The 15,005-nt window shown below is 41.5% G+C and overlaps 1 protein-coding gene across 1 annotated transcript in view; it reads left to right on the top strand.

Annotated features, from left to right (window-relative positions):
• The window catches only part of AACS (acetoacetyl-CoA synthetase), a 37,767-nt gene that overhangs the window by 5,722 nt on the left and 17,040 nt on the right, over positions 1 to 15,005 (top strand). The window contains exons 3-8 of the mRNA XM_042034887.1: positions 759 to 879; positions 3,778 to 3,891; positions 10,054 to 10,151; positions 13,835 to 13,949; positions 14,453 to 14,534; positions 14,642 to 14,789. Coding sequence (XP_041890821.1) covers positions 759 to 879; positions 3,778 to 3,891; positions 10,054 to 10,151; positions 13,835 to 13,949; positions 14,453 to 14,534; positions 14,642 to 14,789 — 678 coding nt within the window. The remainder of the gene's footprint in view (positions 1 to 758; positions 880 to 3,777; positions 3,892 to 10,053; positions 10,152 to 13,834; positions 13,950 to 14,452; positions 14,535 to 14,641; positions 14,790 to 15,005) is intronic.

The following is a 15,005-nucleotide window of genomic DNA, read 5'->3' on the forward strand; positions in this document are numbered from 1 at the left end:
TTAACTGTGACTTATGAAGGGGTAGTTTAATACTTTGAAACTTAATTAGCTCAAGATGAGGGAACTTGTTTCAACCGAACATATTTTTGATGATTTTTCAATTCTTTGCATGTCTTAGTCCTTAGTGGGGAGTTACTTAATATGGGTTTATTAGGTTGTTGGATCCTCTTAATCCTAAAAAATTTGGAACTTGAGTAAAAAGCTGGAACTCTGCAGTTACATTTGACTGTACAATTGATTATTTTGAATTACCATTGTGTGAGTTCCTGCTGTTGGTCTCTGTGTGCTGTGACTCACGGTGGGGAAGAGTGGATGCTCACACTTTCCTAAGAGGGAGGCTGGGCTGTGTGGGCTGGCAGAGTTACCATGTGCTGCAGCTCAGTCCCTGTTTGGGGTGTTCCTGGGGCAAACCCCCAGTGTTGCTGAGGTCTGTGTGGATCTGTCTCCTGGTCTGGGTGTAGTCAGTGGTTTGTTTTACTTGTGTATTAAAGGCTGGTCCAAAGGTAGAACTGTCAGTGAGGAACTTTCCCTAGTTTTGTTGTAATGACGTATTTGCTTGTGACAGTTGACAAATAATTAAAAGTCCCAGGCCTCTAATTACAGGATTCAGTGTCTGTTACCCATCTGTAAGCTGGGAGAAGTGATTCTTGCTTAATAGTCTGCAAAGAGCTTGGCAGTAGTTAGCTGACTTCTGTACACTGCTGTGAAAAAGCAGTTCTATTACAGTTCTCCAGGAATGAATGATTTATTTCTTTCAGGTGGTGGATACCTCCAAGAGTATTGCAGATGTCCCAGAATGGTTCAAGGACAGCCGTCTGAACTATGCAGAGAATCTCCTGAAGCACAAGGACAATGACAAGATTGCACTCTATGCAGCGAGTAAGGAAAATTAATGCCTTGTATTTGCTGCCCACAGGACTAGGCCTTATGAAACAGCTCTGATGAAATGTGGAAATAAACTGGTTTGGATGAGGAGAAAAAAGTGATAAAGTCAGTAACACTGCACAATCTGATACAGGTCTGCAAAAAAAAACCCAGCAAAACATGTTCTGGGAATATAGATAGTTCTGGAAAGTCCTTGGCAAGCTAAATGAAGTTTTCTTAGAATGTGCTCAACTGCATGAAGGTAGTGGAGGTCATGCTGTGTTTAAGAGTGCTGGGTATTTGAGGTATTATTTCACATTTGTTGGGAACACTCACCTGCTGCTTGCCTTCAGGAAGCATTTTGGCACTGTAGCTTGGTAGTGTCCTTCCCACCCTCTTCCTATGCCTTTTATTTTGGGAATACTAAGAACTACATGGGCTTTAGGTAGGAGTTAACTCTGCTTTTGACAACACAAACAACAGTTATGTGCATGGGAGACTTGGAATCTTACTTTACTGGAACACTAAAGCTCAGTCTTAATTTTTGTTACATTGAAGATTTGAGCATTGTAAAATCTGTGTATATTCATGAGGATGGCCATGCTAAGACATGGAGAAAGGAATTTTTTTCTTTTGTTTGCTGACTTTGGTAACTTTAAAAACCAGTTCTAATCTCTATTGGATGGGATTATCTTCTGTGCAGGTGTGTGAGTGCTTCCAGGGGGAGCTGCATTCTGGGCTTCCCTTCTGCTGGACCTAATCCTTATCATGAGGCTGACCAAGCAGTGATGCTTCTTAGTAGCTTATCAATGAACAATGAGGCCTTGCAGCTCCTTAGCAGAGAAGGTGATGCAGAACTCTACATTGATTGTGTAGGTGTTAAAAATCTTAGTTTCTGGTTTTAGGTACATGGGAACCCATTTCTGAGTTACAAATAAATTGTTTTTGAACAGCTGTGTGAGACAACCATCACCTTCTGTAAGCTTACTGCTGGAGAAATACTTATCAGTTGCATTTCACTGCTGAGAGGTATTGAAAGAAACCTCTCTGATCTCATACATACATTAAAATCAACTGCCAGTTCAAAGAGAATGGTGAAATCTGTGACCCAGTTTTGGTGGAATAAGAATTGATTTGGTAAAGCCTGATGGAAGTGAGCCTTGTAACCAAAAGCTGGCTTCAAAGTAATGGACTCATCACTTTCAGATTTTGAGATTGTTAGAAAAGCTTCTTATGTATTATATAGTAGAGAAAAAAAATCAATATAGTTAAGTATATCTTGTGGAGCACCTGAAAGCCAAGCATTCATTAATGAGTCAACTCTAAATGTGTGTAGAATTGATATGATTGATTTGTTAATGTTAAAAACTAAACATGCAACTTGAGAAAGCGGAGTTAAATATTGTCACTTCAAATTACCACAGGAATTATTACCAGTTCAGTGAATTGCTTGTTTTGACATGTGATTACATTGTTTTGTAGGTCCTTTTTGTTAGGAAGTCATGGGGTGTACCAGAGACTGCTGTGTGTCACATAATCACAGGTGGTGATAGCAAAAGGAGCAAAATTACTTTCTAGTTGATTATTGTATGAGTGCTGGGATGAACAACTGGCTCCTCTGTGGTGAACAGACTTCCACCTGCATTTCTTTTGTGACCTTCTGCTGTGTTTAATCTTCTTAAGACTTCTTAAGTCAGAGTATTTTTTGGTAACTCCCTGCTGCTAGGTCAGAGTGGTGGTTTGGGGGCCTGGGCCAGGTTTGTGTTCACTGGGGATGGTTCTGTGGGGGCAGTGTGGTTGTCATAGGGCATAGGAATGTAAATGTAACTTTCCTAAACAATTTCACTTGTCACTGGCTCCCGTGGTGAATCTTTTTTGTGATTCCCTTCTCCTGGGGCTTTAATCATGGAGCAAGATCAGTGTCTCACTTCCTGTTGTTCTGTGGGAACACAGGCTCTGTTGGCAGTCCCTGCTCAGTTTGTGAACTGCATGTAGCAGGGACTTGGGTTGTTTTACATCATGACCTGCTCCCTTTCTCTGTGTAAGTCCAGATTTATTGGTGTGAAAATCTAAGAAGGCAGAAGAGTAAAAAGTATCATTCCCTGCTTAAGGCAATCAGACTGCTGGCAGCTGTCCTTCAAGGAGCAGGGTGTGCAGCTCACCTTTCCTGTGATGGCCTTGGCATGTGTGTCTTCATAAGAAGTGCTGGACAGTGGAAATAGGACAGGCCACATGGTTTGCAGGCATCCCACTGAGGAAGTACAGGAAGGGACTTTAAGGTGACAGATTTTTGCTTTCATAACATTCAGGTTTGTTCATTTTGTTTCACGAGTGATTTATTAGCAGCTTATGTAACATCTGACATTCAGTACAATAGGGAAAACACCCTGCAGATCCTTTCAGAGGTGAATGGAGTCCAGGTCAGTTTGTTTGCTTTGTACTGTGTTGGCAAAGGCAGATGTTCCCAAAGCACAGTGGAAGTCAGGCCTGTATGTGCATGATTTTCTAGTCAGTGACTTGCTGTAACAACCTGAACTTGGCAGCTTGGGGCTGCTTCCCAGACCTAATGAGAAAACTGAGCAAAAAGGGAAAATGAGATTCTTACCATGTTATAAATTAGCCCTGGTGAGTGCAATCTATTTACCATGAATTCTCTTTGAGAGCACACAGTTTTCTTCAGTTTGTGTTTCTGCAGATGTTTGTCTTTAGAAATGTCCTCATGCCTAATGAACAAATACCACTGATTAATACTTGATTCCCATTAAAAAGAAGAGGCTTTGGTAAAAACTTCAAAAGCAAAAGTATAAATATTACTGGAAGCTGTTCTCTTAAAATTGCTTTCTATTCTTCGAGAATTAGTTGTTTGTACTAGACCTGTTGTAATGCCTGATTTCTTTAATTTTCTTTCCTCAGGGGAAGGCAAAGAAGAAATCCTGAAAGTTACTTTTGAAGAACTGAGACAAGCTGTAGCTTTGTATGCTGCAGCCATGAGGAAGATGGGAGTAAAAGTAGGAGACAGAGTTGTGGGTGAGTAATTTTTTTAAGGGACAGGAGGTGGAATTTTTTTTGAAATGTGCAAGTGAGTAGTCAGTTACAGAAACATGACCATGAAATAGTGTTTCACAGAAAATTTCACATAAACATTCCAAAGAAAAGGCTCTTATGCTGCTGTATTTACATTTGTAGGAAATGCGTTTGTAGAGGGAAGGAACCTGGATTAGCCTGCAGGTTCTGTAGCCCTGAAGGGGGAAGGAGAATGCTTCATGCACAGAGGTCTGCTTCAGAAACACTCTGTGGGAGCAGAGGGGATGGAGACTCTGCCTCTAGCTGGGCCTTGAGTCACGAGGTCTGGCAGATTTGTGTGGGCCAGTCTGGGAAATGATGGTCCAAGGTTGGTTGTCCTGGTGGCACTGGCAATTCCTGACCCTGTGGCCCCAGTGCTCTGTGAGCTGCAGGTCTGGAGGAGAGAACTTGTCCTGCCCCCAGAATGGTGGGAGTGAGCAGCTGGTGGGCAATAACTCTTCAAGTCACCAGTGCAGAGATGAGTAGTTAGAACCCTGTGATCCCTCTTCTGCAGTAATATTTCCTGTCACAAGGCTGTCATGTGTGTTTTTCTATATAAACAGGTTTTTGTCCTGTGAGCAGCTTGTCCAGTATGTAGTCCAGGCATGGAAAGGAGTTACATTTATTTCTAAATTGCTGGTTTTGATCTTCCAGCTGAGCTGCTTCACCTCTGTTACGTGTGCTCTGTGATACTCTTCAGTTTGTCTGTGGCAGTGCAAGTCAGAACTGCAATATCTTTGAGGCTCTTTGGCTCCTACCTGGCAGTTCTGCTGGTGTGTGTATCATTGTTCTGCTGGAATCACATGTTCTTTGAGTGACACTTGGCCATTATCCTAAATAAGTGTGTGTAAATTCTTACATGATGCAAACCCAAAGTGATGAATCTCTTGGTTTGTTTTCTGCATGCTACGAACTTGAACCTGTCTCTTGAAAACCAAGTTTTAAACCCACAGCTATGACCTGGAAATGTAAATCTACTCAGCAGAACTCATTTCTTGCATATGGTATGAGTATTCTCTGGAACTGGCAGCCAAACATTAAATTATCACAGCTGGTGGCTTGGTTTTTAACACGGAATTAGAGCTAAATCCTTAATTAGGTAGGAACCATACAGTGAAGTTAAGAAGGTTTGTCTGAATGAAGATGCTCTAATTTTATCTCAATTTTCAACCTTAATGCTGTCATGTTCATATCTGACCATTTCTTGAGCAGCAACAGCAGGGAAAATGTACTCTGAGCTGGAGAAAACATGGTCTTGAAATAATATAGCTGTAGCCTGTGCTGCTAATAATGCTACTATAATTTTAGTAACAGTTCCTTTTAGTTAACAACTGTTTTGTTTAGCACTGCAGGCTGGCTGATTTTTTAATATTTCTTGTTTTGGCAACTGGCTTACCTCTTATTTAAATTAAAAACCATAGTTGATACTTTAAAAATGTGTTAATACTTCAGTGGTACCTCAACTTCTTCCTTATGTTTCTCTTCTGTGCCAGAGGATATTGGCAGTCCTTGGAAGAGCTCAACTGTAACATTGCAGTCAGAGGCTGAAGCTTCCCAAACTGAGTTGGGGGACAGAGGAAGAATCAATAAGTGTTGGGTGGTATCAAAAATCAGGCTCTCCAAAACTTGTAAGAATCCATGGGGATGTAATTTGTTCCAGTTTAGAGCAGATGGCAGAGGGGAAGGCAATTCTTGCTGTGGTTCATAGTAGTAACACAGGGCCTGCTTGTACTGCTTCTGAAAAATCAGCTTTTAAATAGAAGGGAGATACTCTATGAACTTCATGCCTGACATGTAGTCAGCCTGTCAGGTTGTGATACCCTTTGTTGACACTTTCCCTTAAAATCTTGAGCTGTTAGAATTACACATGAGACTATTACTGTTGTTTTCCTGTGAGTTTCATCTCCCATGCTTTGCTGCCTCTAAGACAAGACTGCTTTAACTTCTCATTATACTTAACATATCCCCTAGTTTGTTCAATACAATTTATGGTTGCATCATGACAGTAATAGTAGGTTAAAGCTGGAGGTGGGTGAGAGTGGGTGGACAGGCAATGGTGTCAGCACTTTTTCAGCTTGATTTCATCCTAGTCTTCCCTTTCCATCACTGAGAGCACTTAATAGTGAACATAATTGAAGCAGATGTGTTGTGAAACATATTTCTTCCTCTGAAGATGTCTTGCATCACTATCAGTGATGCTTGAACAGTTGGATGAGGCATACAGTACCCCCTGCAAGCTGCACAGATCCGTGTGTGTGGTACTCCTGGTCTCCCACTGGCCATCTGTTTGGCAAATAACAATGACTGAAACAGGAATAAAATAAACCTGGGATGATGTTTCTCCTCTCTGGACTGGTTGCTTCTACTTTATCCCTGTTGCCAGCTTTGCTCTGTTACAAGTCAGCAGTTAAAAACAATCTGATCTTCCCCATGTGTCCACACAAAAACATCCTCAACAAAACATCAGTGAATTACATTGTTTAGAGCTGGTATTTTATCTATAGCAACTGTATTAGCCCTGGTTGCTTACGTGGGTTTTAAAGCTAGCTTTGTAAGAAGATTAGCATGGTACTAATAGTCTCAGGCCGCAGTACTGTTAGCCAGGGTGGCCACTTGCAAGTCCTACAGGAGTACAAAATGCTGTGTTAACATTGAAAAGGGAAACTGGAAGTCTGTTCTCTGAATTCTGTTCAGTTTGAGAGCTGGTGTAGTTCCATAATACAAGACAGTGAGAAGATATTTTAGTTGCTGCTCCCTATTTTCAGTCTTCCTGGTGTGTTCTTTTCAAGGCTCAGACAAAATCTTTGATGCAGGGTCCCAGTTCAATTGTTGACTTTTTTTTTTTTCTCCATGCCGATAACTGAATGTTTGGGTGCCTCTGAGTACACCTTTATTAAACTTTATGAAGGCATTAGGTGCTTGCATGGAATGTGTTCTCAGCACTCTGAGAAATTAGAATTTGCAATAGTTTTTGGCACAATTAGATGAAATTTTTGGGCTACAGTATTTACCTATTCTCTTGGTAAAGTGCTGCAGTGTAAATGAACATGTGTAACTGTAATCTTGGTGTGTGCTAGATTAAGCAAATAGCAACTGACAGAAAATGCTGAGGCACTTAGTCCTGAGCAGATCAGGCTGTAAGTGCCTCTTAAAAAAAAAACAAAAACAAACCCAGACAGTGTTTTTAAAATACCACTTGTCCTGCTTAGAGACTTCACAGGTTTTATGTGTCAGGTAAAGCTTTCATGTCTGCTTTTCTGGAGACTGTATACATTTTTATAATTCAGGAGAACTGCTGCTGGGACTCTTGTGTGTCATACTCTGGTAGTCCTACTTGATGAGTTCCCAGCTCCTGTGTTTTGAGCCCTTTATTCGCTTGCTTTCTAGTTCACCCAAAGTAGGAAGATGCTTTTCCTTCTAGTAACAGAAAGTAATTTCCACCTTTCTTACCACCTTCAAGAAAGGGGTAAGAAGATGCAGAGATACTGTTATACCCTCTGTAGCCTTTACCATGCTGGCAAATCCTGATTTTGATCCTTAGCTGCAATGTTATATCAGGGAACATGGAGTTTCTAGTTAAATATATGAGCAAACATGATAAATATTTAAATCAGCAGTACCATTATTCCTCTGTAGTACAGAGCTTCTGTACATAGGTCACTGCTCTGTGACTCCTGCCTGATGTTAATCCAGCTAAAGAAGTTGCCTTTTTCATCCTCTTTGTCAGCAACATTCCTGTTTCTCCAGTTTTAGGCACTCGGGACCTGTGTCAGCCCACTGAGTGCCCTGAGGAGTGTGCTGGTATTTTGAGGGGCATAGTCAAATGCAGGGAGCTGTACATACATGGCAGTTGTTGTGATCAGCTTGAGAATCTCAGATATGAGAGGAAGAAAAAAATTTGTAATTTTACTTCTTTCTAAATGAGAATTCAGTTTCAATCTGAAAGACTGGCAGAAGTAGTTTGTGTCATTTAGCTGTTGAGAGAAAAGGAACATGAGTTCTTACACTGCTGTGTTTGGAGGATCTCCAGCCAGAACAGACCCATATTTTTATCTGGGATGGTGCTGGGACAAATCTGTGAGATCCCAGAGAGCAGCAAGGCTTCAGGATCGGGTAAAGATGCAGAAATGCAGAGTCAGTTGCTGTGTGTTTTGTACCTTTGGGCACTTTTGGCTGGTATCCTCCAAGACTCAAACACCACCTCAAAGCCAGCTGACAAATGAAGGTAATGATTTAATTGTCTGGCTCACAATAATCAGCAGACACTTGTATTCTTGCCTTGAGGGCTTTTGTGTAGGAGTGGTGAAAAGGAGAATTGCTTAAAACAGACCTGAAGCTTGTAAGCTGTGGCAAAGTAACAACTGCTCCAAAGCACAGGGAGAGATCTTTCAGTTTTCCTTGCACTCTGGCCCCCTGATGATCCCATCCAAGAAATGCTCAGTGGAAATACTTGGCATCAATTAAAGAACTGCTTTCGTCACACAAAATGACATTTTGATCTGTTCTGGTTCATACATTTCAAATTATTTAGAGAGGTGTATTTGTCTTACAAGAAAAATCACAAAGATTTTGGGATACTGTGTCTTGTGTAAACCTTGACCCCAAGGGAAAAATAGCAAAATAAATAATGCTTTTATGGGCATGAGCTTTTGCTGCACTTTGTGTTTAAGAACTTCACTGAACAAACCACTGTAAGCTGTAGGCAGTTCTAGGGAGTAATTTTTATCTTAACATGGCATGAGGCTTTTATTCACAGTTGTGTGTTTTCCAGAAATGGTTGGGATTAAGTCATAATGCTGTTTTAAAAGTTACTGCTCCCAAAAGCACAGCAGCTTTCAGTAACTGCAGTGGCACTGCTGGTTTAAGAAACTGATCTCATGGATTTTTGCATGAGGAAAAAATCTCAGTTTAAAGCTTAATTTTCAAGTTTACTTTTTACAAAGTTGAAAAAGGATGGATTTTTTTCAAGCTGTGTAGAAAAACCTCACAAAAATCCATTTTGGTACCCTCCTACTTGATAATGTTAATGTAGCAGAAAGTTCTGTTGAGATCTGTGATGCTAGTTCCTGTCCTGAGAAGTGCATCCATCAATATCCTTCTTTGAGAAGTGCCTTGCACTGGTGAGTGTTTGCTGTCTGGTAGATACTTGTGGTGCACCTGCAGCCCAAGATCTCAGTGCCCACCACTGCTGTTGAAAAGGATTTTTATTGCCATTTAAGTTTTGTTTTAAAATGCAGAATTCTTGTTAGATGTCAGAGTACTGCAATTAAGCCCATCCTGTGCTTTTTTTTAAAGTACTTGGACATTTTTTAGGTTGCTTAAAGAGGGTGATCTGAAACTCCAGATCTTTGATCCTCCTCAGCGTAGATTGTGAATTCCAGTTGCATGTTTTCATTTGTGGGCTGGATTCTGAGCAGTGCAGAGTCAGACTCAGCCACCCAGCACCTTCTGGAGAGTTGCTCAAATGGAGCTCACTGAAACTAAACTGACTTTCTTGACATTAATTTGTTCTGTATGTCGTGATAAATTGAATTTAAATCTTGAAATCTTGCTGCAAGCTAATGAGAGAAACCTGAAGAGCCACATTTGTGTGGGAATGTTCCAGGGCTTGTCCCACTCTGTTACTCCCTTATCAGCTGAGACACTGGTTTTGCTTGTTTGTGTTCAAGATTCTGGCAGTGTCTACCAGACAATGTTTAGCTTTGTGAAGCTGAATCTCTGCTCTTGAGCTATTTATAATCGTTCCTTACAGATGCTTGTTCTTTCTCTAATGGCTGTTCCTACAGCCTTGTTCTATTTCCCTGCATGCTGCTGTATTCTTAGTCTCTGGGTACCCTAATCAATCCCATTAACTCTCTCCCAGTTACTCTTTTCAGCGTGCTGCCCTCTTCTTATTCTGGAAAGCTCCTAATTAAGCAGGAGCATTTGTAAATTGGGAGTAACATTGTAGATAAAAAGCCTGATACAAATATTTTTATAAATGGATTTATTACTAATTCTTTGTGTAACTGATTTGGCTTCGAGGTGTGACACTGACTGTTTGCGTTTTTAAAATCTGTTTACTGTATACATTATATAGATGTTTTTAGTGTTGTTCCATCTCTAACCACTCTACCTCTGCCCTAGGTTACTTGCCCAACAGCATCCATGCAGTGGAAGCAATGCTGGCTGCTGCAAGCATTGGTGCTATCTGGAGTTCCACATCCCCAGACTTTGGCATTAACGTGAGTAGCCCCAGTGCCTGTGCAGAACAGCCCTCGCTGTGTCTCAGCCCAATGCCAGGGTGATAAATTCAGGTGGCAGATGGATTCTGTTCCCTTCAGTCTTGCTGCCACCTCCTGGCACAGCCGAGTACTCCGGAGCTTTTCCAGAGCTGCACAAACCCTCTTGCTTTCAGTTGTCATTACTGATTTTCAGCTTGGTGATTTGAGTGGCTTTAGCTATTCACTGTTGGGGTGTTTTCAGATGGACTCCATGGTCTTGGTGAGCTTTTATTTTATTAAATATGCTGATGAGCAGCAGTGCAACAGAGTTGTGAGGTTTGGCTCTTCCTCCTGAATCCTGCCCTGGGCTGCTTAGCCACACTCCAGTTTCCACACTCCTAAGTAGTCCCATCCTTTGCCTCCTGTGAGGGTGAACTCAGCACCACCTTGGTTGGTCTTTTCCACAAGGCTTTATTTGCCCACAGCGAGGAATTTCATGCTAATATCACTAACCTGATTAACTTCTTTTGTCCTAGAAATAAATGCTGCGTGTGAAATCATGACATCCAAACTGATGTGCCCTGGAAGCTTTGGCAATATATTCTGCTTCCTTCAGAAAGTTTTTAGGACGCATCAACCACACGTAAACCACTTCTAAGAGGGGGCATTGAACCTTTCTTCTATCTAAAAGTTTACACAGGCAAAATGTAGTGTTTGTGCATTGCACAGTGCAGAGAGCAATGTTTTTAGGTGATACCCTCAATTTCAGTGTTTAACCCCCGTGGCTGGGAAAATGTATGGAACAGTCCTTCCTGGATTAGCGCTAGAGGGCAGCAGCATTCCACACTCTTACACTTAAGGGTGTATCACTAGGGAAAAAATGATTAAAAAATCATTACAGCATGTAATGATCAATCTGTTCTACAAATATTTTCTGCTTGCTCAGAAAATGATGTATAGAACGGTATAGAGTGTCTTCTGTGCAATGTGATTCGATCTCTTATCTGGGGGAAGATTGTTCACTTTACTGCATTTCAAAGGACTGGTGTATTTTCTGTCCATGTTGGTGTGCTGTTGTTTTCAGTGCCCAGCTTTTAGTTTTTTCTGATAGCTTTTTAATGAAACTTGGCCTTGGAGCTGCAGTGCCATCAATATCATTTATTTTCCATTGGCAGTGTGTGTTGGCATGAATTCAAATCCTAAAATCCTGAGGGAGATAAGCAGAGACCCTCAGAGACATTGGCTTTCACCCTTAGGAAAAGCTATTCTTCCTTCTGTGAAGTTGCATTAGTCCTGTTAATTATAAACAAGGATTTTTGTGCTCGGAGAAATAATGTAGCATTTTCAACATTTAAGTCCAATTGTGTATGTGTGTTTTGTGAAGCTCAGAAATGCCACTCCTCAGAACTGCCTACACACTGCAGGCTCTGAATGCCATCCCTCCAAAGTCTTCAAGCGCTGAGGAAGTCTGCTGTCAGAGAAGCACTGAGCTCCCTCCCACGCACAATGCCACTCCTGGCAGCTGCTGCTTCATCTCTCTACTCCGTTATCCATTTCCATAAATTAATGGGCAAGTGGTGCTCTGTGGCCTGTGCATGAGAAATGGTTGGGTGTACAAGTTTATAAAGAAGCTCTCCTCCCAGTGAGGAGCCTTTGGTGAGCTCCAGCACAGTCAGTGCAGCTCCCTTCATGGGGCACTGCACAATTTTTTGGACTGAACTGGAAGCTCATGCAATAGAATGAGCCATATCTGCTACACCTGAGCTTTTTATGGAAGGAATTCCTTGCTGGGCCATCTGGTTGGATTAAAGTTCCAGTGCAGCAATTACATGTTCCATCTGCTTGTATTGCCTTTGTATCATATCAGGCTGCCCTGTGGGATTTGGTCCTGCCAGTGCTAATGAATCTAACTGGGTGTGTTAGCAGATTTGGTAGGACCCTGAGAATTGGAGCCATCTCTGCTTCTGATTCACACTTCTCTTCAGGTTTGACTCTTCTGTTTAGAGTACCCTTAGTGCTCGTTGGTCTTAATTTTTAAACATCAGGCAGCATGGAAATGGGATGTGTGTGCTCTGCACTCAGCATGGGGATATGTACACACATATAAATGCACACAGCACATGTGTGGCTGCTTGGTCTGTTCCTGGAAAGAAGGAGGTATGAGAATATACCCAAGAAACAGGAAATTTGACTTCATACTCCCTGAGAGAGTAACTGTAATGTATGAGTTAAATCTCCATTTCTGAGTTTGTTAGGTAACACATTAGGGGCTTCTTGAAAACCTCTTCTGTCACCAGAACAGATTCTGGTGATTTTTTTGTTTTAAAGTAATTGATAAATTTGAATGTCAGTGCATTGTCACTGTATTTTCTTATAAGGTGAACAAGGAAAAGGAAACACATCTTTGATAGGAGGGAAAGCTGTTAAGTGACATTCCCAGCACATTTATATTTAGCCATATCCCTGTACCTTACCTGTGGTATTCAGTGAGCTTTCCTGAGGAGACAGCATGGGGAAATCATCAGGACAGGACTCCTGTCCTTTTGCAGCAGATGTTTTTGCAATGCTGAGCAGCCCAGCTTGGAAAGGAGTTTAACAGAGATGAGTTGATTGTGATGTTTTTGCTTTCATCTTCTGATTTGGTAAGAATTTGTTTCTCATTTTGGCTGCAAAGTAGAGGGCAAAATAGAAACCAGAAGAATAAAGAATGCTGGGAAGAATAAGCAGATGACTCAAGTCTGATTTCTGCAACATGATTTAGGAGATTGTTCTTGAACAGCTAACTGGCAATTTTACAGTATTGTGTAATCTTGTGGTTCTTAATGCTTCAAGTAATGGAGCTAGGGAGGTTTAAACCTGTGTGTTGAGAGCTTTTATTGAAAGGATTTGCTTCTTGCTGTTGAATACAAAAAGATCCATTTCTGGTAGGCTGCTGCATGCAGTGTACATGGAAAAAAGTAAATGCCAGAAGGGTTTTAATCTCAAATAGGGTGATAGCTGTGGTAAACTCCTGAACACAGTGTAAGCTGGAGGAGACACCTGAAAATTTAGCATTTGAATGTGTTGTGCTGCAGAGATTGTAAAGGAGCTGTGGTATCTTTTGTTGGTAATCTGTGGGTGTTCAATATCAATTTATTTTGCTAAAAAACAGTGGTGAGGTTTCCTTTGTTGATGGTGGCAGAGCAAAGCTGTCAGGTCCTGTGAGGGGCCACCTCACCACATAAATGCATCTCCCCCAGGACTGGTGTTTGTTCCCCCCAGCAGCCTTGGGACACGTGGAGCCCCTTCCTGCAGGTGCAGCCAGGAGTCCTGGGCACCTTCACGGAGATCAAGTGCCCAATTCCTGCTCACATCACAGCTGCTTGTCCTCTTTACATGAGTCTAATCTGACTTGCAAGGTGATTTTTTTTTTTTTTAGCTGTTTAGAGAACTCTGTGATCTTGGCTCTTCCATAAAGGATGTTCTGTGATTTGTGGGGGTTTTATCATTGCCTGATATGTTTGGGGGGTCACGAAATAGATTGTTACAAACCTGTTGTGCTTCAGAGATCTTGTGTGAGTGAAAGACAAGCAGGCAGTCTTTTAGCAACTCTCCTGTTAATTCCTGTCCTTACTCCTTGCTTGAATTGAAACTTGCATTTAGCACCCCCTGAAGTTTCCTCAGTTAATTTCATGTTTTTAACACATTTTTCTCTTTGTCCCTAGGGTGTACTGGACAGATTTTCCCAAATTCAGCCTAAGCTCATCTTCTCTGTTGAAGCTGTTATATACAATGGCAAAGAACACAACCACTTGGAAAAGCTGCTGAGGGTGGTAAAAGGTATTTCACTGCATCCCACCTGGTCTGTAGTTCTGTGAGCACTCAGAGCCTGCGCTGCCACTGCTTGTTGCTGTCCTTCCTTCTCCACAGTGTCACTGTGGCCATTGAGATTTTCAGAAAAGACCATTCAACTTTTACCCAAATCTGTTCTGTAATTTTAAGTCTTCTGTTTGCTTATCTTGAATAGATCATCAGAAATTACCCAACAGTAGAAGCAGGGGAACAGGGGCTGATCATGGTGTTTTTAAGCTCAAGCAAAGTGCTGCTGAAGACAAATGGGGAGGCATTACAGCACTAAAACTTTCAGACTTACACATAAAAGGCTGGCAGCATTGAGGAAATTACATCTTGGGTAACAATTTATTCCTCTGGGGTTTCAATACTCAGTGCCTCAGAATTATTTCTGTTACTTAGTGCATTAAACTGTATGATTCAATCAGGCAGAAAAGACCTTTGGTTATGTAACTGAAGGTAGGAAATAATTCTTTTCTTCCTTCTTCCAGGGCTTCCAGACCTAAAAAAAGTGGTGGTGATTCCATATGTATCTTCAAGAGAAACCATAGATATTTCTAAGATTCCAAACAGGTAATGGGAGCACTACTGGGTACAGAGGTGATCTTATATGTGAGCTGGGGTAATGCTTTCAGAAAGTTTTGAAATGTTCATTTTTTTTTTCTCCCCTTCTTATGCAGTGTCTTTTTAGAAGACTTCCTTGCCACTGGAAGAGGAGACCAGGCTCCCCAGCTGGAGTTTGAGCAGCTGCCTTTCAGTCACCCTCTCTTTATCATGTATTCCTCAGGCACCACAGGGGCACCAAAATGCATGGTTCACTCAGCAGGGGTATGTCCTCCCTCCTGGAGCTGCACTGTCTATGCTTAACTGCTTGGGTTACATTTTTCCTTTAGCAGTATCACACTGTGATGTATTTTAAGGAGGAATTGATTGCTGACAGTTTTTCAGTAACTTGCAGTGAACCTTTTTATTTGTTAGTGGCTGTTTGAAAGCAACTGTGGATTGATAAGGATATAAAATACATTAGTTTAGAGGTCAGTGTGG

This window comes from Corvus kubaryi, unplaced genomic scaffold (assembly GCF_017639235.1).
Source record: "Corvus kubaryi isolate FWS band 111438036 unplaced genomic scaffold, C.kubaryi_AGA036_p1.0 37382, whole genome shotgun sequence".
In the NCBI taxonomy this organism is placed as follows: Eukaryota; Metazoa; Chordata; class Aves; order Passeriformes; family Corvidae; genus Corvus; species Corvus kubaryi.